Here is a 24,870-nt window from a genome sequence, read left to right on the forward strand (position 1 = left end):
ATGGCGGCTGATCAGATCTAGCAAAGTGTGTCCATTCAGAGCAGCGGTGAGATCTTGCCTTTCGGATCGTATTAGACTTTATCTATCTATTTTAGTATTTATTTTTGGATTCAAAGACTTGTAAAGTACTTCAAATTCTAAGTTGTAGTAGATGCTCTTCATGCTTATGATACTAGGTTTTGAGAACTTCTTTGTTATGTATTATTTTCCTTCGTTTATGGTTTGACTCCGTTCTAGGAATCTCGTATGTATTGTTTCTTAGATATCTCTTGAGTTAAAAAGTTAGGCTTACACATCAGGGTTTATAGTAGAGTCTTGCGGATCAGTACGTAGACGTCCGTACCTATCTTCGAGAGATTATAATATATTTAAGAGGAAAATTCCTTCCATTTGTTTCTTTTTATGCGAGTTATTCATATCAAGTGTTGCAAACCACTAATATATTCCTTCTACACAGATAGTAAGGATTAGAGCTAGTGTCGCAGATGGTGAGGCCATGTCGATTGACCGATCCCTAGTTTATGGATGAGGCAGAGGACTCGGTAAAGTTAAGGGTCACAATCGAGCAAGAGGAGCAACACCTGCTCAAAGATGAGATAGATAGGTATCAACTGAGCCTATATATGAGCATGATAAGGTTATTGAGCGACCGGTTGAGGAGAGGGGACCAACCCAACCTTTTTCGGTTCCAAAAAGTACTTCAATGCTTCAAGAGTTTCTTACTAGGTTATTGGATAGATTTCATAGTGCACCTATTTCTAGTATTCTTCTGGGTACATCAGATTCTCCTATTACAGTCAGTGCTACATTACCATTTTGGGGTTTCAGACTCCTGGCTCTTCTTCAGTGCCTTCTATTGCACATCTAAGATTCGCAGCTACGCCTATTTTGGCTAGTGAAGCCATGCCAGTTGCTGAGCAGAAGAGTTTTGAGAGATTTGTTAGAGTGGCACCTCTAGGTTCGATAGAACGATTGGGGAGAAGGCCTATGACTTCTTGATTGAGTTCTAGGACGAGTTGTTCAACTTGGGTATTTCGGAGGAACATGGAGTGGTGGAGATTTATTCTTGCCTGTAGGCCTATTGGTTCTCCTATTATAAATTGAGAGCAATTTACTTAGGTGTTCCTAGAGAGGCTAGTGCCATATAGTCTCCGTGACTAGCGCAGGGATAAGTTCGATAGATTGGGTAGGGTTTCTTATCCGTTTTTGAGTACATGGCTCATTTTCTTGAGTTGTATCATTATGCTATGTCGAGTATTCCTGCTGAATTTAAGTTGATTCATATGTTGGTGAAGGAATTCGCCTATTATCTCTAGGAGGCCACAACCTCTCTTGTGTTATCGAGCATCTTATTTGAAAGTATTATTGACCATGCCAGGATGATTGAGAGTATCCGACATGCTAGGCAGGGCGACACCAAGAGGTTTCACCATTAGGGTCAGTTCAGTAGTCATTCATCTAGAGGTAGAGAGTATTTGGGTCATGACACTCAGGGTTATCAAGGTAGACCAATGCATACGATGACTCGGGGTACATATTGTGCTGGTGGACCTAGGTATGGGAAAACTAGTCATGGTGGTTCTTCGGGTCAAGAAAGATGTGTTGACTCCTCTGGTTATCCTCTGTGATGTTCAAGTCCTCGAGATTGTTTTATTTGTGATGAGTTTGGACATAATCCCTAGACGTGCTGCTTCTATTATTCAGCCAGGGTCACAAGTTGTTCGTGCTACTTCAGTTTCAGTTGTTAGAGGTTCTTCATAGAGTGTACCAAGGTTAACAAGGGTGGATCTCGGAGAGCTCGTGGCAATGCTTGTGGTGGTTCTCAGGCTAGTGGTGATCATAGATTATGCTATGTTATACCAAATAGTTTCGAGGTTGAGGCCTCAGATGCAGTGATCACATGTATCGTCCTAGTTTTCCATCGCTATGCTACAATAAAAATAGATCTCGAGTCTACTTATTCATATGTGTCTACTTATTTTGCTGCGGGTATTGATTATGTGTGTGAGCCCCTTGCAGTACTTATTAGTGTCTCTACCCCGGTAGGTGATTCATTAGTGGTGGATTGGGTGTATCGAGAGTGTGTAATTGTAATGATCCTGAATGTCATTTTTAGAAATTTGCATAAAATTACCAATTTACCCCTCCTGTTAGTTATCTCGAGTCATATTTGATTAGTTTTTGAAGTTAGTTTTGGAACTTATAAGTCATATTTGATCAATTTTTGAAGTTGATTTTGGAACTTCTTTGAAAAGTTAAGATTTGTGGAAGTTTTGAGTTTCTAAAGGTTTAAGTGGTTTTTGGTACCAATAGGAGCTACGAGTTTCGGAATAAAATTCTGTTAGTTTCCCCAACTCTATAATGTGAAATTTGTTCTAGGAGAGTTGTTGGTTTAAGATTTAGAGTTGTTTCGTGGATTTGAGGTCCTTGGTTGGAAATTTATAGAATTTTTGGTCAAGAGTTGAATTTGGTTAATATTTGGAGTTTGGATGTTCGGAATGGATTTCCAACCATTCCGTTGGATTTGATGGATGATTTTAGGTCTAGAGGAGATCTTGGTTTATTTTTTAAAGGTCTTGAGCTTAATTTGGTATTTTTGAGCCTAAGGTTAGTTTAGTTGCAACTAATAAAATTTTGGATCAATGAGAGCTTGAATTTGAAGTTTGAAGATTAAATTCATTCTAGAACATCTAAATTAGTGAGGTAGCATATACGGTTTGTGTGCACGAGATTAGAACAAATCCCAAAGATGCACTAGAGAACTTATGCGCCTTATGTGTGTTGCTGGTTTTCTTTCATCTGGTGAACGTAAATTGTTCGTCAAGATCGTGTGGCTTGGCCCCACGTGGATAGCCATCACGATCATGTAATAGTATTCCTCTGATTATCGCGGTCGCATGGTGGGCATTCGCGGTCGCGTGAGCCAATTAAGTAAGTTAACCATCTACTTCAACGGGATCGCGAGGTGTTGGTCATTGCGATCACGAAGAGTAGTTTTACCCTGAACAGTGTGTTTTCCAAAAAGTTGGGAAATGGACATTTTTCACCATTTTTGAGTTTTTGGAGCTCGGTAGAGGCGATTTCAAAGGGAGTTTTCGCGTTAAAATTATTAGGTAAGTAATTTTGAGCTATAATCCTCATTACCATCTATTATTACGTGATTTTAATCTTTAATTCATGATTTTGAACTCCAAATTTTGGGGTATTTCAAGAACTTAAACTTTTCTTAAAATGGTGATTATGAGTTGAATACAACTCTATTTTAATGGTTTCACTAATGGATTCAAAATACTTTGAGCAATATTTTCATGTATAAATCCATATTTGAATTTTGGTTTTGAAATTGGATTTTTGAGCCGTTTGGATTCTTTTGCCTGAATTTTATGAAAATGGTGTTGTTAGTTTCAAAATCTTATAGTGAATTACTATTTAATTAGATTGTGGTGATTTGGCTTCTATTCGGAAGGGGAATGCTCAAGTGTTGGATTCATTGTATTTGAATAAGGCAAGTGAATTTCTAAAACTCCGTAAATTTTGTAGAATCCTTGAATTTTTTGTTTTTTGTATGTGTTGTGGAGTAATGAGAATAAGGTGATGGGTTATTATTCATATGAATTAACCTTAACAAATGAATGGGGTTAACAAAAAAGGCAATGTGTGCTATTGTTGTGATTGAAAATGTGAAGTGCGTTGATCTTGATATTGTTGTGTGTTTGATGAAATGCCTTGATAGTTTCATTGTGATTGTGAACTTAATGAAAATGTCAATTGCTTATCGTTGATAATGAATATTGGTTTGTGTTACTTGCTTATTTGGTTGGTCCTAATTATAGTGAAAAAGTGATATTTAGACATAGATTTTATGACTTATATTGATGTAATTGGTGTAAATAATGGTATTGATATGTTAGTAGAAATACATTGTGATTTATCTTGATATGACTTACGTATTTTTGTGGACATCATCATTTTGTAATTATTTACGTGAACATGCCTATTTGCATCGATTCTGGAATACTGTGATGAGATCTGATTGATGATTATGTCGAAGAAAAATGGTTCTAGCGATAGATATTTTTGCCAAATAGAAATGGTTCCGACGATGCTGAAGGGAAATGGTTTCGGCGATGCATAAGAGAAATGATTCTGACTATTGATGATTATGTCAAAAGAAAATGATTTTGGCAGATACATGGACCTTGTGAGTCATCATGAGTTTCGTCCTTCTAGTCACTGGTTGTGTATTATTAGGACAAACATGAATCACTATACTTGACATCTCATTGTATTGCACATTGTTTGTCATTTATGTACTTATGTATAACCCTTGGTGTTTATGTGGTTGACGTACTTTCTATCGATATGACTTATTTGGTGATATTGATGAACTGTTGTTGACCTAAGCACTATGTGGATTGTGAACTCTAGATTGGGTTGATTTTTGTGCAGGTTGTAGCTGAGGAGGTTTGGTTGGAATGAAATGAGTTCCTGTATTCTATTAGATCTACTTTGTTTTGTCAGTTGGCTTGTGGAGTACCGTGTTGTTTGTTACTCACTCCTTGCTTTTATACGTGTGTAGGTTCTTAGCTTGTACCTTGAGTTTGAGTTCTTTTTTGTTCATTCGAAGCTTCGAGGAGATTTTGAGAGGTAGCTGATTGACGTCCGATGATCTCTCTTGTTCCTTTACTTATGTTTTGTTATATTTGAGAAACAAAGACCTTGAGACTAGTATTTATCTTTCACTTCCGTTTTACTAGAGGCTTACATACATGACAACCAGATTTTGAGGGTTAGTTGAGAATATTTAAGTCTTTGGCATTTGTTTATAAATTATCTTTAGTTACTTCCGTTTTATTATCCATATTTGTTGGGTTATGCTAACTTGTTCAGGTGGGAAAGAACAAGTGTCATCACACCCGATTATGAATCATGACAGATACACTCAAAAAACTAAATATAGTTGAACTATGCATAAAATATACACTGACTATTCGATTCTGATCAATTCAAAATCTCCTCTATATAGTCCCAAATCATAGACTAATATTTTACATAATTTAGTTTTCTAAAAATACACGGATAAATTGACAAGTATGCTTATTCGTGGGGGCTTTTGATCATATATTCCAAACTCTACTATACTGTCGGCTCAAGCATATTATAAAAAATAAAAATAAAGACATGTATGATAAGGCATACATATCATTCACGAAATACGATTTATGAATAAAATTTGTAACTTTCAAAGATATATAGTCCAACATAAATATTACAATACGTATCTCAATATATAATATTATATAACATTATATCTATGAAAATTTATATTGTTTTGCTTGTTACATATAAATTCTCTTAATATAATTTTTCTCTTCATTCCAATTACACTCTTTATGTATAATATGTGTATAGTTGTATATAATAAGTGTATATCTATATCTATTTTCCTTAAAAGCCTGAACTTTTTAACTTAAATGTCGAATTACTACAATACCTTCAATTGAAAACATCCCCTAACTTAAGTATTAATTACTTTAATACTCCGAACTAAAAACAATCATCTATATCTATAAGAGCTATACACTTACTATACATTATGATACACTCAAAAAACTAAATATAATTTAACTATACATGAAGTATACACTGATTATTCAATTTCGACCAATTCAAAATCTCTTCTGAACAGTCCCAAATCATAGGCTGATATTTTGCATAATTTACTTTTCTAAAAAAAAATACGGATAAATTGACAAGTATGCTTACCCGTGGATGCTTTTGACTCAATATTCCCAACTCTACTGTACTCTCGGCTAAAATATCAAAAAAAGGCAAAAATGAAAAAACGTATGATAAGGCATAAATGACATTCACAAAATGCAATTTATGAAAAAACAATTTTGCTTTCAAAGATATATAATCCAATATAAATATTATGATACATATCTTAATATAGAGAAGAATATACATTATTTCACTCCTAAACTTGGCATGAAACTCACTTTAGCAACTAAACTTAAATTGTATTTATATACCCCCTTAACAAGTTTCATTTCAATTTTTTTTCACCCAGAAAAAATAATACCATTCTCACAATGTGAGTACGTACTATACTCGCACCATGCCATTGCCACATCAAAAACTACCAACCCTTCATTTTTTATTTTTCTTTTATTTGTTTTTCTCTTTCTCTTTCTTCTTCCAAATTGGATGAACTACCCTCCAAATTCGTCCAAAATGATTGTTATTATTGGCCATTATTAATTTGAACGAATTGCCCTTCAAAAAAATAAATTATCACCATTCACCATCATCTTTAACCTACACCCACTACCATCACCATCATCTCCCCACCAAATTTCATCAAATTCCTTCTCAAATTAGTCACTTGCACTCAAATTCATCCAAATTAGTTGTTTTAATTGTTATTGTTAGCCACTATTATTATTATTAGCAAGTCCACTTCATTCATAACCATTATTTATTAACTTTTATTTTGAAAGAAAATAAAGATCAAAATCAATAAATCAAAAAGTGATAAAAATGAAAAGAAAAGAATGATGAAAATATAGAGAGAAAGAGAGATTTGTGGAGAAGAAGAAGGAGGAAGGTGGTGGGGGCGGGGCTATAGGGTGAGGTGGGGTTTGTGATGGTGGGGGCGGGGCTGTAGATAAGATGAGGGTTGTGAAGAAGAAGAAGGGGGTGGGATGGGGCTATGGGGTAAAGAAGAAAAACTTTGGGGAATTGGGGGGTGGGGGGCGCTGTGGGGTTTGGCTATTTGGTTGGGGATGGGGTATGGGGTGTGAAGAAGAATATCTATGGAAAGTGGGGTAGGACTCTGAATTGGGGTGTAGTAATGGTGGGGTAGGTTGTAAAGAAGAAGGAAGTATTTTTATTTTATTTTTTAATTACATATTATTTTTATTTTATTTTTAAATTGTATAATAATACATATATATATCAATGGGTCCACCCTTTTGTGTTCTTCACTAGCTTAATTTTTTTCTTTTTGCCACGTCAATATTTGGGGTGGAAAATAATTGAAAGGTAAGTATTTAAGGGGGGTAAATAATACAACTTAAGTTTAGTTGCTAAAGTGAGTTTATGTGTCAAGTTCAGAGGTGAAATGATGTAGTACCTCCAATATATAATATTATAAAATATTATATCTTCAAAATTCATAGTGTTTTGCTAAATTACATATAAAAATTTTCTTGACATAGTTTATTTCTTCATTCCAAACACATTTTTATGTATAATATTTCTGTAGTCGTATATAATAAGTGTATATGTACATCTATTTAACCTTAAAAACATAAACTTGCTAACTTAAATGTTAAATTACTATGATACCTTCAATTAAAAACATCCCGTAACTTAAGTGTTAAATTACTTTAATAGTCTAAACTAAAAGTACTCATCTATATCTACATGAGCTATATACTGATCATACGTTATGACACACTCAAAATGCTAAATATAGTTTAACTATATATGAAGTATAAACTGACTATTCAATTCCAACCAATTCAATATCTCTTCTAAACAGTTGTAAATCATAGGCTGATATTTTACATAATTTACTTTTCTATAAAAAATATATGGATAAATTAACAAGTATGCTTACCCGTGGAGGCTTTTGATTCAATATTCTTAACTCTACTTTACTCTTGGCTAAATATATATAAAAAAAGAATCAAAAATGAAGAAATGTATGATAAAGAATAAATCGCATTCACGGAATGCGATTTATGAACAAAATTTTTACCTTTCAAAAATAAGCAATCCAACATAAATATTACGATATGTATCTCAATATATAATATTATATAACATTATATCTACGAAAATTTATATTGTTTTTCCAGTTACATATAAATTGTCTAGACATAATATTTTTTCTTCATTCCAAACACAATCTTTATGTATAATATATGTATAGTCGTATATAGCAAGTGTGTATCTATATATATTTTACCTTAAAAGTATGAACTTCCTAACTTAAATGTTAAATTACTACGATACCTTCAATTAAAAATATCCCCTAACTTAAGTGTTAAATTACTTTAATACTCTAAACTAAAAGAACTTATCTATATCTACCTAAGCTATACACTGACTATACATTATGATACACTCAAAAAACTAAATATAGTTTAACTATATGTGAAGTATACATTGACTATTCAATTTCGAGTAATTCAAAATCTGTAAAGAACCCTAGGTCATTTACGCTATTTATCGATCTTCTTAGTTTGTAGGGCTTTCCTATAGCAGCCACAAGCCATTTATGACTTGTTGGGACTGACCGTTTGGTCGTTGGGTCATTTGTTTGAGTTTGGTGTGAGTTTCCACCTTTTGAAAGTTATTAAGTGAAAGAGTTGACTTTAGTCAACATTTGGAGTTTTGGGTGTTGGATGGGATTTCTATTGGTTCCATCAGCTCCAGAAAGGACATTTTAGTCTAGTGTGATGATTTGTTGAGGTTTCGAGATCTTCGTTTGGAGTTTGTGCAATTAAGCATTTTAACTATGAAATTTTGGCCAAAGTTTTAGTTCGGTCAACATTCTTGATAAATGTGCTCAAATTAAAATTCCGTCAGTGCGGTTAGCTCTAGAATATCAAGTTTGGTCTAGAACGGTCTTTGGTTCAGTTCCCCAGGCTTTATTTTGTTTGTGAATTCCTTGCAAGTGTTGACTTTGTTCAACATTTTGATGAGACGACCTCCATTGGTTATTTTGTTGATTCTATTTAGTCTGGAACATCATTTCAGAGTGGTTTGTGTTTTTGGTTTGCATCGTTTGGACTCTAAATGAATTTCGAAGACTTGTTCGAAGTTTTGGGTCACTTAGTTTTTTCTAGTTTCTGGATTCTGGTGCCATGGATTTAGCGACCCTTGATCACTTTTGTTGACACCCAATTTTGACCATCCACAACGTAATTGAAAAAAAAATAATAAAATAAAACTAAGCATATATATTATTATTTTAAAATAATTTCGGTATATATATATATATATAATAATTATCGAACATTAATGCTTTTATTATATATTTAGAAAGTTATCTTAGAAAGATTTTTTTTATAAATATTTTGTTAATTAGTTTGACCTATTTAATAGACTCACATTTCAAGTTAATTAGTTCAAACTTGAGTTAATTATTCTACTTTGTCAAAATTAAGAAACTTGCTAATTAATTGACATTTACCCATCTTATTCTAGCCTCTTCAAATAAATTGAAATAATTAGATTTTTATAAAACTCGAAATATTTTTCAAGTTATTTTTGAAATAATTTTGTCATCTTTATTGTCTTAAGATAATGTATATAGTTTGTATAATTATTACCTTTTAGTAATATTTAAAATTTTATTTATTTCTAATAATTATTTCGTAAATTAATTGATTAATTTTACGTTTTCATTTCTTCCCCTAAATAACACATAATTAATATTATATTAACAACATTTTAATTCCAACATTAATACTACATTATGCAAATAATAATATATTATCCTCTTTTCGAAAATATGTAATAATAACCTTAAATAAATAAATATATAAGAAATACAAATAAAAATTATTAATCGAATTTAAAAAATAAAATAAAATAATAATAATAATAATAAATGAATAATAAAAAGAAAATATATACATATATATATACATATGCTATTCATCAGATATTATTCGTAAAAATAATAATAATAATAAAATAAAATTATTAATTAAATCCACGCGTGCCCCCACCCATACCTATATTAATACTATATTAATAATGCCCATCACCCGTTGTCCCCTATTTAAAAAATAAATAATAATAAACATTAAATAATAATAAAATATATAATTGTTTTCTTTTCATCCAAATAATTTTTTTAAAAAAATGAATGAATATAATAATATATATATATATATATATTCCGCCGCACTTTTGTCCCATTTTTAATATATATATATATATATATATATATATATTATATTCATCCGATTTTTATTTTTCTTATTTTTTTTATTTTATCTTTTTTAATAATTTTTTTTTTTAAAAAATAATTATTTTAATCCACGCGTGCCCTGCCCATACCTATATTAATACTATATTAATAATGCCCATCACCCGTTGTCCCCTATTTAAAAAATAAATAATAATAAACATTAAATAATAATAAAATATATAATTATTTTCTTTTCATCCAAATAATTAAAAAATGAATATAATAATATATATATATATATATATATTTTCCGCCGCACTTTTGTACCATTTTAATATATATATATATATATTATATTCATCCGATTTTTATTTTTTTTATTTCTTATTTATCTTTTTTAATAAAAATTAAAAAATTAAAATTATTTTAATCCACGCGTGCCCCGCCCATCATCCTTTGTCTCTGCAGAATATATATATATATATATTCATCTGATTTTAAAAAAAAAAGTATAATATATATTTTCGCCTCCGTATTATTTTATTAATTTGTCCACTCCGCATTATTTTATATTTTCTGCCCATTCCGCATTATTTTATTAATTTCCCACTCCGCATTATTTTAATCATCCGACATTCCCTTTCATTTCCCTATATATATTCGGTTACTCACTCTAAAAAGAGACACACAGACAGAATAGGGAAGAACACTAAAAAAAAAATCTTATACTATCATTTTAAGTATTTTTCTTGCTTAAGATTTTTTTTCCCTCTCAATTTGAACTCGATTTTACTTGAAAAACGAGGGTATATTCGTGACCAAAGCATTTCCGTTCACTGCCCAGCAACAGGTAATATTTACTTCGTTCTTCTTTTATTTTTCATTGTTATTATCATAAAAGGTTATCCTAAATTATTATCTTGCTAATTTCGTCATTATTTTCTTGTTTGCATGAACACTCCTGGAGCAAAAATGGAGTCTTGATCTGAGACTCGATATAATCATCCTACCCTCACATGGAGTCGATATCCTAGATCTTTTAAAATAGCAAACGAATAAGATTGCCATATTCAGTGTCAATCCGGGCTGCTTATATTTTTCATCATTTATTATTATTGTTATTATTATTCTTATTATCATTATTATCAGTGTCTTTTTATTTGATGTCGTTATTATTGTTATTTTAATTATTATTGCTATTATTATTATTAGTATATTTTATTTTTTGTTATTACTATTATTATTATTATTATTTTCGCTATCAATATTATTAATAGAAGTAGTAGTATGTTTATTTTTCTGTTAGTATTACTATTATTATTATTAATATTATTATTATTTTCGTTATTCATATTAATATTATTATTTTCATTATTAATATTATTAAGAGAAGCAGTAGTATGTTTATTTTTCTGTTAGTATTACTATTATTATTATTAATATTATTATTGTTATTGTTATTATTATTTTCGTTATTATTATTATTATTATTAGTAGTAGTAGTAGTATATATTTTTATTATTACCGTTTTTATTATTATTATTATTATTAGTAGTATTTTATTTACTGTTAGCATTATTATTATTATTATTATTACTATTATTAATATTTTCGTAATTATTATTATCATTATTATTAGTACATTTTGTTTACTGCTATTATTATTATTATTATTATTATTATTATTATTATTATTATTATTATTATTGTGTTATTATTAGTATTGTTATTTTCGTTATTAATATTATTAGTAATTATAATTGTATTTTTATTTTTTTACTGTTAGTATTATTATTATTATTATTATTATTGTTATTATTATTATCATTATTATCATCATCATTATTATTAGTATATTTTATTATCATTATTATTATTATTATTAGTAGTAGTAGCATATATATTTTTTCATTTTATTATTTTTATTATTAATATTATTAGTATATTTTATTTCTATTAGTATTGTTATTATTATATTTTATTATTATTATTATTATCATTGTTATTTTTATGGCTATTATTATTATTATTGTTATTATTTTTATGGTATTATTGTTATAATCATTATTATTATTATTATTATTTTTATTATTATTATTATTATTATTATTATCGTTATTATTATTATCATCATTATCGTATTTATTATTATTGTTGTTGTTATTTACTGTCATTATTATTATTATTTATCATATTATTATTATTATTATCGTTATTATTATTATTATTATTATCATTGTTGTATTCATTATTATTGTTGTTGTTATTTACTGTTATTATTATTATTATTATTTATGATATTATATTTATTATTTATCATATTATTATTATTATTTATCGTATTATTATTATTATATATATATATTTTTTTACTACCGTTATTATTATTATTATACTTTATTATTATTATTATCATTGTTATTATTATTATGGCTATTATTATTGTTATTGTTATTGTTATTGTTGCATTATTGTTATTATGATTGTTGTTGTTATTATTACTATCATTAGTATTATTATTAATATTATTATTATTACTATTATTACTATTACTACTATTATTAGTATTATTATTATTATCATTACATGTTAAATTTGCTTTTATAATGTGAATATGTTCTCACTAATGCAATAGCTAACATTTAATTAAAATAGGTCATCATAAATAAAAGAAACCTATATCTTTATTTAAGGCTAAATTATTAGTAAAAAAATACCGCATTTAAATACGCACTTATTTCATGCAATAAGCAATATTTGTCTAATAATTTCAAGTTCAAAAAATCTTTTTCCATGTAATTACTAAGCTTCATTTTCAAAACTTTTGAACAACTTTTTATAGTTTTAATCTAAACCTAAGTTTGGCCGGTAATCGTTTTTAACGAATCTTGAAGGATGCCTAACCCCTTCCCTTTAGGATAACTAGAACCCTTATCTAGAATCTCATAAGCTAAGTAGACCACTAATCGGAGATCATTTTTAGCATTAAATAAGTTAATTATTTAGGTATCCTAATTTACCTTAAAAATAATTAGGTGGCGACTCCTTAAAATTAAATAATTTAGGAATCATCAATATGTTGTACACCGTTTGACCTCGAGTTAAAATGGGGTATAACAGCTTGGCGACTCCGCTGGGGAACATAAAGGTTCTAAACCATAACAGACTTAGGTTAATAATTTGAATTTCTTTATATTTTTTAGTTTTTCTTTTTTTAATTGTTTGATGATTTATGTTATGATTATTTATTTGATATTGCTTGATATTAATGTATGTTTGCAATTATTTTGTTGCTTTATATATTTGAATATTTGTTACTGCTTTATATAAACTGTCATTCCGTTCATACTTCCTCCAATTCTAGAAAATTGACACTATCACACGTACACGTTAGGTGTGTTTTGCGCACCCACAAAGTTTTTTCAAAAATCCCAAAATTTAGGAGAGTTGGCATATGCGCGGGGTGTCCGGATCTTTTTCTGTGTGGCCGCGTAGCCTTCTCACTCGAGTTGTCCACTCGGGAACCTTTTGTCTAGTAAGCCAAATCTTAGAAAAAACATAAGATAGAGCTGTGCTTCCCTTCGATCTAAGTCATGCATGCATACGCTTTAGGTGGATTGACCCAAGGTGTCAATTCCACATTTAAGAAACCACCCATACGTCGACGGGTTTCATGACCCAACGACCAATAAGCATATTTTATGGAACGTGATAATGATAGACTGATCCAAGCCAATTTTGACATAATGAGTTTGGAAGATGTATCCTCATTTTATTAATTTGTATTGTAGGATGGATTCAACTCCCCAAATACCCAAAATTAGGATGGTCGAGGGTGTCCCGTAAAATTGAAGAAATGGTGGGAAAATTTTAGCCCCATCGAGAAATCAGCAATTACGAAAAAATTGGGCTTCCTCCCTATGCTATTCAAGGTCTCCCCGGATAATCATGTGCTTAGCGCATTACTTTCATTTTGGGATCCAGATCGTGTTGTGTTCGCATTCAAAGACTTTGAGTTAACACCCACATTGGAGGAAATCTACTATTTCACTAGTTTGAAGTATCGAGGAAGAAGTCAAATTATCCCACATGGTCAATCAGGGAAGAAGTTTCTTCGATACTTAGGATTGAAAAACACTAGGAAACTAGGGTGTTTCAAACACAATTGGGTTTCCTTGGATTACTTATATGGGCGGTATGGATGTTCGGACAATTACAAGTTATTCAGAAAAGAATTCTCTTGCACCTCTACCCATTGGCAAGTTAACCGTCCTATTGCATTTGCTGTGGCTTTACTAGGAACCTTGGTATTTCCACAAGAACATGGGAAGATTAGCACTTGTATATGTTATGTGGCTAAAGAACTTTTCAAAGGAGTCGACGGAAAGGAAATCACTTTGGTTTCTATGATTTTGGCTGAAATACTTCGAGCCCTCGGAAAGTGTAAAAGAGGAGAAACAAGTTTCTTTGAAGGTTGCAATCTTCTTTTGCAAATGTGGGCGATGGAACATTTTTACCAACGTGATGACATGGTCGACATTTGTTTTAGTAATACAAGTCATATTAACAGTTTTTATGATAGGATAAAAAAGTTTGTGTCTCCAGTTGGTACTAATGATTGGTACGAATTCTTGATTTCCCGCACTAGTGACCAAATTCAATGGAAATATCCACTACTCTCATGTCCTATTGCATTCATAAGGTGTAGAGGATTTTACTACATCGAGCTCATTGGATTGGAAGGTCTCCAACCATATGCCCCAATATGCGTGCTTCAACAGTTCGGTCAAGCACAAATGATTCCTCTACAAGCAAATATGAAATCTTCTGAAATTTCCTCCGAATCAGACTTTAAAGTCCCTAGAGTTGATAAGATTCTTCATGAATGAGATAATATCATCACGCTAGAGGTAGGAGATGGACCAGCAAGAAGAACTCCAGAATATCAGGCATGGCTTCGAGAAGATCGCAATAGCATAAGCCCGGAAGGTGAACATGGCTTTGAGGATATTAGGACGACGATTTGGATACGACACTGTCATCTTGGAACCAAAATAGTTACACCAGAAATGTGGGCTCAAATGGTGAATATAATACAGATTCTGGATAATGCGAGAGCAAGATCTAACAGTGTTGGAGCATCATCTTCATCCACTTCACCATTTTGATTAAGAGCAAGAATTAGGCTAAGTCTTTGTTTCCATTTTTTGTCATCTTTCCATGTATTTTGTTGATTATTGTACCCTTTTATTGTTGTTTAATGAAAAATGGATCTTTTGTCTTCCAAACTCAAATTATCTCAAGTTAATGGCTTGGATCAACCTATCATAAATCTCGTTATTTGGCATTTAGGCCCACCTTTGGCATAAAAGAGGTCCCGTGCATATTAGGTCGCATTTGTACTATTAATTTCTCTTCTTACTATGTAATTTATTTGCTATGTGGTACATGTTCCCTTATTTGCCAACACTATCTGCCTAATTGATTATTCGATTTATACTAATATATTTCTTTTCTTTTTGTTTTACAGAGGTTTCTTTTTCCTTTCTAATTTATTTCCCCAAAGGTTGATTCGTGTTGACTGCGAACTGGCGGATCATCCATACTTCACTAGATCAAAAGGCCGATCACCCGCCGATATGACTGGTTCAAGTTCATCCGATCAAGATGGTTTAGGACTTGTCACTATCCCAAGAGATGAACCTGAGGCTTCAGAAGGAAGGGATCCTATTCCTTATAATGAACATATTGCTAACCTGATGCAACAAATGGCCAATATGCAAAGAGAGATCGATCGACTTCGAAACCTTACCAATTTGTCCATTAGCCTAAATACACCACTTCCCAAACATGGGGCAGATGCAACTATTCCACCTGTTGACTCTCCCTCGCCTCAAGACTTCCTTTCAAATCCTTCCCCTTTCAAAACCAATATGACTGCTCCTAAACAACCCGTCAACCAACCACAAGTCAATTTCGCAAACATCAACTCACAACAAACCAATCCACTACCTTTCACTACCCCTTATGTTTCCCAAACTCCAGTCCTCCAAACTACACTTACCCAAGCTCCACTCACTGAAACTAACCCACTTACCCAAAAAGCCCCACTCACCCAAAACAACCCGCTCATCCAAAAATACCAAACGATCCAACATATACCTGTGACACATACTACAACTCCTAACATACAATATGTGCCACAAGTATACGTAACAGAAGCTCAACCTTTCGTTACTCCAATACCAACCATGCCAGAAGTCGATCCATATGAGGAGATGGAGAGAAAGGCCAGATCAAAAACAGATGAAAGTGTAGCTAGGGAGATTCGTAATTTGAAAGAAGCATTCAAAAGTATCCAACTTCACAAGGAATGTGAAGGGTTAGAGTATGAGGATTTATGTGTTCATTCTGATGTCGAGTTGCCTGCAGGATATAAAGTACCAAAATTTGATGTGTTTGATAGGAAGGGAAATCCACGAGCTCATTTAAGATCGTATTGTGACAAGCTATTTGGAGTGGGGAAAGATGAGGCTATTAGAATGAAATTATTCATAAGGAGTTTGACAGGAAAAGCACTGGATTGGTATACAAGTCAAGATCCGAAGAAATGGCATAGTTGGAGTATCATGGCACAGGATTTCATGGATAGGTTCAAGTTCAACACTGAGGCCATACCAGATAGATTCTATTTGATGAAATTAGAAAAAAAGTCGACGGAGTCTTTTAGAGAATATGCCATGAGATGGAGAGCAGATGCTGCAAAAGTTCAACCTCCGATGACAGAAAGTGAGATGACCTCCCTTTTTATACAATCTCAAAAAGATGCAACATATTATGAAAATATGATAAGCGTTGTAGGACAAAAGTTCTTTGAAGTTGTAAGGATGGCAGAATTCATTGAAGAAGGTATTAAAACTGGGAGAATCACTAATTTGGCAGCCTTGCAAGCAACAAGTAAAGCAATTCAGTCAGATTCAATTGGAGGAGCCTTTAAGAAGAAGAAGGACGGAGTGTCCGCTGTCATGACCATCCAGGAACGTAGGCCAAACTAAATGTTAACATACCAAAACCCTTTACCCCAACCTTCATACCATAGTCAGTGTACCCAAGTCCCTCAACCATATTACCAGCCTTCTGTCGCCCCTTATCCAGTTTACACCACTCAGCCAATATATTATCCATCCAGAGCGCCCACTTATCCAAATCCCTCACAATACCGACCTACATACCCACCTCAATCCCATTATCAAACACAAATTCGCCTATCAAATCCACCAAGGCCCCGCCCAAACTTTGAAAGAAGACCACCCAAAACCTATACACCTTTAGCCGAACCTTTATCCCAACTATATGAAAGGTTGAGAACCGCAGGGATACTCCAACCAATCCAAGCACGAATTCCCAACCCCCTTCCTGGATGGTATGATGACACTAAGCATTGCGTCTATCACTCTGGAGCTGCTGGACAGACACCGAAAACTGTCTTACTCTCAAGGACAAGATTGAGGCATTAATCAAAGAAGGAGTTATTCAACTTAGAGGTGCTGCCCCCAATGTAAATAACAATCCTCTTCCAAATCATGAGAATGTGAACATGATCACCATTGATGAAGAATGCAATTTGGAAGGGACTATTTTGCCAATCAAAGAAGAGAAGAATGTCATGGCATCAGCCTTTATTGCTCCCATTATCACAATCCAGGCGCGAGCGCCATTTGAAGTGGAAGTTTTGGTTCCTAAACCTAAGATACGGTTTTGGTTACTCAATCAACTCATTTTGATACTAAAGCAATTCCCTGGAGTTACTCAACTGACACAAAGGACAAAGGGAAAGGAAAGGTAGTTGTAGAAGCTGCTGCTGCCGGAATGACAAGATCGGGGCGATGTTATGCCCCTGAAGGTGTTGCACGAGTCGGACCGAATAAGGAAGTTAACCCAAATAGGGTTGTGACAGAAGCTGAAATAGAGGATTTCTGGAGGAAAATGACAACAAAAGAATATTCTGTTGTTGAACATTTGAGGAAGACTCCCGCCCAAATTTCCTTGATGTCATTATTGATGAGTTTTGAAACTCACAGGAGCGCTTTGGTGAAAGTTCTAAATGAAGCTTATGTTCCAGCCGAGATCACAAGTGAGAATCTTTCAGCCATGGTAGGACAGGTTTTGGAAGCAAACAAAGTCTGTTTTCACGAAGAGGAATTACCATCTGAAGGTTTGGGACATAACAAAGCATTGAACATCACTGTCAGGTGTAGGGACAAGTTTGTTTCTAGAGTTCTGATTGACAATGGTTCAGCTGTTAACATATGTCCTTTCAATACCCTTCGAGCTTTGGGAATTAATATCGGGAAAATTCGTGAAAGTCATGTGAGGGTTAGAGGTTTTGATGGGACACAAAGGGGAGTCATTGGCGAAATTGATTTGCCACTGCAAATTGGACCTGAGGAGTTCGTGGTAGAATTCCAAGTATTGGACATACCTACTAGTTACAATTTATTGCTTGGGAGGCCTTGGATCCATATGGCTGGTGCGGTCCCTTCTACCCTGCACCAAAATTTGAAATTTGTTTGGAACCACCACGAGATTATTGTTCATGGAGAAGGTAGTAATTCCATGTATCCTGGCAGTTCAATCCCTGTTGTTGAAATTATGGAAGAACTGGATGGGTTTGTGTTCCATACTAAAGAGATTATGTGTGTCCATCAAACCGAAAGGGTAAAGTTGCCACGTGTGCTTATGATGGTGGCTTGGGAAATGTTGAAGAATGGTTTCATGCCTGGTCGAGGTCTTGGAGTGAACTTGGGTGGAATAGTGGAACCAATTCAATTGTCGGGCCAGAAATACACCTTTGGTTTAGGATACAAGCCTACTCCTGAAGAAGTCTCATTGGCCGATCTCAAAAGGAAAAGTGACATTTCATTGCCCCATCCCATTCCGCACTTGAATCAGTCATTTTCCAAGGCATATATTATAAAGGAATCAGAGGAAGACGCTGAAGACACCCTCGTGGAAGGACTCAAAAACTTATTTATGGAAGAAGTAGAATGCAACATGTCTTGGAGGATTGTACCGAGATTCCGACCATACGGGATGTGGAGCTTGGAGATGCTTTGAACAATTGGACTTATAACCCATCCCCGTTTCCTCGAAAATCTTGGTAGATGTTTGTATTAGAATTAATGAAATAACATGATTCAAAATTGAGGCCTGAATCATGTTTAAGAATCTTTAAATGTTTTGCCTCTACTTTTGAAATTTTAAATGCCACATCTAAGCCATATTTTCTGCTTTAAATTTCAAAATTTTGTACTTAATTATAAATTTTATTTATTTATTTTTACTCCCTTTCAGCGAGCAAATTAATGAATCTGCCAATACCGAGAATGTGACATGTAATGAAATGAGCAAACAAATCTCAAATACCGAGCAATCTTTTGCGGAATATGAAGAAGAGGTGCAACCTGAAGAGTTGACTGAAGATTTTGAACATTTTGAGAATAAAATAAAGCCAAATTTGGATGAAATTGAGACGGTAAATTTGGGAGATTCAGAACTAATGAAAGAAACAAGAATTAGCATCTATTTGACTCCGTCTCAAAAAAAGGAACTTATTGATCTTTTGGGATAATATATGGATGTATTTGCATGGTCTTATGATGATATGCCGGGTCTAAGCACAAACATTGTTTCACATAAGTTGCCGACTGATCCATCTTGTCCCCCAGTCAAGCAAAAGCCAAGGAAGATCAAGCCTGATCTGAGTTTAAAAGTTAAGAAAGAGGTTTCTAAGCAAATCGATGCCAACGTCATCCGAGTCATAAAGTATCCTACATGGTTAGCTAATATAGTGCCAGTGCTAAAGAAAGATGGAAAAATCAGAGTATGTGTAGACTATCGAGACCTCAACAAGGCCAGTCCGAAAGATGATTTTCCACTTCCAAACATTCACATACTTATTGATAATTGTGCAAAGCATGAGTTACAATCATTTGTTGATTGCTTTGCAGGCTACCATCAGATTCTAATGGATGAAGAAGACGCTGATAAAACGACATTCATCACACCTTGGGGAGTGTATTGTTATCGAGTAATGCCTTTCGGACTCAAGAATGCAGGAGCAACATACATGAGAGCTATGACTACTATTTTTCATGACATGATCCATAAGGAGATTGAAGTCTATGTAGATGATGTCATTATCAAGTCACAAAAGAGCTCCAATCACCTCACAGATTTGAAGAAGTTCTTTGATAGGTTGAGGCGGTATAATCTGAAATTAAATCCTGCAAAGTGTGCATTTGGTGTCCCTGCTGGAAAGTTGTTGGGTTTCATTGTGAGTAGGAAGGGCATAGAATTGGATCCTTCAAAAATAAAGGCTATTCAAGACTTGCCCCCTCCAAAGAGTCGAAAGGATGTAATGAGTTTTCTTGGTCGACTAAATTACATTAGTCGATTCATTGCACAGTCGACTATAATTTGTGAACCAATTTTCAAGTTGTTGAGGAAAGATGCTGCCATTAAACGGACTGAAGATTGTCAACAAGCTTTTGACAGAATCAAGGAGTACTTGTCTAGTCCGCCCGTCTTGGTGCCTCCAAAACCGGGGAGACCATTGCTACTATATATGTCAGTATCGGACAATGCATTTGGATGTGTGTTAGGACAACATGATGAAACTGGGAGGAAAGAACAGGCTATATACTACTTGATCAAGAAATTCACGCCTTATGAAGCCCGATATACTTTATTGGAATGCACTTGTTGTGCCTTGACTTGGGTTGCACAAAAGTTAAGACATTACTTATGCGCGTATACCACTTTTCTCATCTCAAGGATGGATCCACTCAAATACATATTTCAGAAGCCCATGCCAATGGGGAAACTGGCAAAATGGCAAATTTTACTAAGTGAATTCGATATTATTTATGTCACTCAGAAGGCCATCAAAGGACAAGCGCTTGCTGATCATCTTGCTGAAAACCCTGTGGATGAAGAGTACGAACCTCTTAAAACTTATTTCCCTGATGAAGAGGTGTTATTTATTGGAGAGGATATTTTAGAAGAATATCATGGGTGGAGGATGTTCTTTGATGGTGCTGCAAATTCTAAAGGAGTCGGTGCTGGGGCAGTGCTTGTCTCAGAATCAGGTCAACATTATCCAGTCTCAGTGAAATTCAAGTTTCTATGCACTAACAATATGGCAGAGTATGAAGCTTGTATTCTTGGACTCAGAATGGCTGTTGATATGAATATACAAGAATTGTTGGTTATAGGTGACTCAGACTTATTGATTCACCAGGTACAAGGCGAATGGAGCACCAAGAATGTGAAGATACTCCCCTATTTGCAATGTGTGAAGGAAATATGCAAGAAATTTATCAAGATAGAGTTCAGGCATATTCCTAGAGCTCAAAATGAATTCGCAGATGCCTTGGCAACCATGTCTTCTATGATTCAACATCCAGATAAGAATTACATAGATCCAATCAAAATCAATGTGCAGAATCAACCGGCCTATTGTTTCCATGTGGATGAAGAAATGGATGGAGAACCATGGTACTATGATATTGTGAGGTATCTCAAAGAAGGAGATTATCCAGAAGGCATAAGCAATATTCAAAAGAGAACACTGCGGAGGCTTGCAAATCACTTTTTCTTAAGTGGAGAAATCCTTTATAGGAGGACTCCAGATTTAGGTTTATTAAGGTGTGTTGACTCCCAAGAGGCGAGCAAGTTGATTGAAGAAATACATGGGGGTACTTGCGGGCCACACATGAATGGTTTTACTTTGGCAAAGAAGATTGTGCGGGCCGGATATTTCTGGATGACTATGGAAATAGACTGCATTCGCTTTGTGAGGAAATGTCATCAATGTCAGATTTATGGTGATTTGATCCGAGTTCCACCGAATGAACTCAATGTGACGAGTTCTCCTTGGCCGTTCGTAGCCTGGGGCATGGATGTCATCGGTCCTATTGAGCTAGCCGCATCAAATGGACACAGGTTCATTTTGGTAGCTATCGATTACTTCACAAAATGGGTAGAAGCATCCTCACATAAGTCTGTGACAAAAAAGGTGGTGACAGATTTCATTCGCAATAACATAGTTTGTAGATTTGGCATCCCCCATTCGATTATAACAGATAATGGAGCTAACCTCAATAGCGGTTTGATGCATGAGATATGTGATAAGTTCAAAATCATTTACCGCAATTCTACTCCTTATCGACCACAGATGAATGGAGCAGTTGAGGCTGCCAACAAGAATTTCAAAAGGATATTGCGGAAGATGATTGATAATTATAAGCATTGGCATAAAAATTTACCGTTTTCCCTCCTTGGCTATCGCACCACGATTAGGACTTCGACTGGGGCAACACCTTATCTTTTGGTTTATGGAACAGAAGCAGTATTACCAATGGAAGTTGAGATACCATCCCTGAGGATAATCCAAGAAGCTGAGTTGAGTGATGCCAAATGGATACAAAGCCGATATGAACAATTGATGCTCATTGATGAAAAGAGAATGAATGCAGTTTGTCACGGACAACTTTATCAACATAGGATGGCCAAAGCTTTCAATAAAAAGGTAAGACTGAGAAAGTTCAGGCCTGGACAATTGGTGTTAAAACGGATATTCCCGCACCAAGAAGAAGCTAAGGGGAAGTTTGTGCCTAATTGGCATGGGCCTCATGTGGTTCACAGAGTGTTGACTGGAGGAGCGGTGATTCTAGCAGAAATGGACGGAAAGATATGGCCGAAAGCTATCAATTCAAATGCGATTAAAAAATACTATGTCTAGGAGCCTTTATATTGTTTTCATGTAATATTTCATGTAATATTGAAGAACTACGTTCCGACCTGATTCCCTTGGCGGGATACGTAGGAAACCCATATCGGGTCTGGTCACTTAGAAGAAATTATAAAGAAGATCCCATTGTTATGTACTATGAACTACGCCTGGCCTGATTCCCTTGGTGGGATACGTAGGCGGCCTGTATCGGCTTCGGTCACATTATGAGAAAATTTTCATTTCCCTCCTTCTTATTATTATTTCGTATATGATAATTACGTATAGTCTAGTTCATGTTGGATACCTAGGCAACCAGTAAAGGACTCGGCCCCTTTGTTTCAATTCTCAAGGAATGTATTCACGAATTACGTATGGTTCGGTCTTTTCGTTATCATGATGAAATATCATTATCTCTCTTTACCAAAACTGGGACAGTTTTGCGGGCAACATTAGAAGAAGACGTCAAGAAAATTGAAGAGTATGTGGGAAATAGAATAATCAGGTTGAAGAAAGACTCTAGAAAAGGACGTTTGCTCCGTTTCACGACATGTCGCAATCTAAAATTTTGCAAAAATTCTTTACTATTATATATATATATATAATTTATCTTATTACTTTTAATATGAACCTTTACACCAAATATTTTCCTGTTATTTATTAGCCAAGATTTAGAATAGATGGGGATTGCAAGTCCAAACTAAGTTGAAGAAAGAAGGAGTATGAAGAGCCAAGGCTTCAAAGTCAATGCGAATCAACCTCCCCCAAAACTCATAATTTTTCTTTGAATGCAGGCTTGCCAGAATTATCGGCCAATAAAGAGGTCAACATATTTACAGCCTCGGAAGGATCATATGCTGAATGGTTTGAATTACTTATAAATTTATGTTTTAAATCAAGCTTCTCGAAAATTCCAAATATCTTGATTTCACAAATATTTTCAGTTGTACTACCTATGATATTAAATGCCCCGCATAAATATTCTCAAATGCACTCCACGAATATTTTCAAATAATTTTAAGTGGAATACGCTATACAAATGCTTTTAGATATCTTCGAACACATCGCACAGATGTCTTGAAATCTTTTCAAATGCACTGCACAAATGCTTTCAATTATTATCAAATGCACTGCACAAATGCTTTCAATTATTATCAAATGCACTGCACAAATGCTTTCAAATATTATCAAATGCACTGCACAAATGCTTTCAGATATTATCAAATGCACTGCACAAATGCTTTCAATTATTATCAAAAAGCACTGCACAAATGCTTTCAGATATTATCAAATGCACTGCACAAATGCTTTCAGATATTATCAAATGCACTGCACAAATGCTTTCAATTATTATCAAATGCACTGCACAAATACTTTCAGATATTATCAAATGCACTGCACAAATGCTTTCAATTATTATCAAATGCACTGCACAAATACTTTCAAATATTATCAAATGCACTGCACAAATGCTTTCAATTATTATCAAATGCACTGCACAAATGCTTTCAATTATTATCAAAAGCACTGCACAAATGCTTTCAAATATTATCAAATGCACTGCACAAATGCTTTCAAATATTATCAAATGCACTGCACAAATGCTTTCAAACATTATCAAATGCACTGCACTAATGCTTTCCAGTATATTCAAATGCACTGCACAAATGCTTACAATATATTCAAATGCACTGCACAAATGCTTTCGATATATTCAAACGTGATGCACAAATGCTTTCGATATATTCAAACGTGCTGCACAAATGCTTTTGATATATTCAAACGCATTGCACAAATGCTTTCAATATATTCAGACGCATTGCACAAATGTTTTTAAATATTATCAAATGCACTGCACTAATACTTTTCGATATATTCAAATACTTTATTGCGCTCCACATGGCTTTCAATTGCTTTCTACTGCCTTGCACAAATACTTTAAATACAATTGTATAAAACGCTTGCAAAGTTGCAATATTTGCAAAGACATCATTTTCATTAATCATTGACTTGAGGAGTTGCAATCTTCATTAAAGTCGCATTCTTCATAAATCATTTGGGTTAAAGCCTCATTTCATTAATCATTGCTGAAAGACACCATTATCATGAATCATCGGCCTTAAAACTCTATTTTTCATACGCT

General features: G+C 33.6%; 1 protein-coding gene across 1 annotated transcript; it reads left to right on the top strand.

Annotated features, from left to right (window-relative positions):
- Positions 1-1,572: 1,572 nt before the first annotated feature.
- Positions 1,573-22,739, top strand: LOC129882003 (uncharacterized). The gene is made up of 13 exons (XM_055956110.1): positions 1,573-1,750; positions 3,438-3,505; positions 4,450-4,464; positions 4,580-4,647; positions 15,465-16,975; positions 17,407-17,669; positions 17,759-18,149; positions 18,342-19,029; positions 19,289-19,469; positions 19,569-21,030; positions 21,106-21,801; positions 21,886-22,214; positions 22,323-22,739. Exons 1-13 carry the CDS (start codon positions 1,573-1,575, stop codon positions 22,737-22,739), a joined length of 6,267 nt encoding a protein of 2,088 aa, XP_055812085.1.
- Positions 22,740-24,870: the final 2,131 nt, after the last annotated feature.

The sequence above is a fragment of the Solanum dulcamara genome, chromosome 3 (genome assembly GCF_947179165.1).
Source record: "Solanum dulcamara chromosome 3, daSolDulc1.2, whole genome shotgun sequence".
In the NCBI taxonomy this organism is placed as follows: Eukaryota; Viridiplantae; Streptophyta; class Magnoliopsida; order Solanales; family Solanaceae; genus Solanum; species Solanum dulcamara.

Excerpts from the sequence above, each read along its gene's own strand:
- LOC129882003 (XM_055956110.1), top strand. The coding sequence starts at position 1,573 with ATGGTGGTTCTTCGGGTCAAGAAAGATGTGTTGACTCCTCTGGTTATC. Across the intron at positions 16,976-17,406 it reads TGTCATGACCATCCAGGAAC|ACACCGAAAACTGTCTTACT; the intron begins GTAGGCCAAACT and ends GCTGCTGGACAG. Across the intron at positions 21,031-21,105 it reads GTGGAGGATGTTCTTTGATG|TGAAATTCAAGTTTCTATGC; the intron begins GTGCTGCAAATT and ends ATCCAGTCTCAG.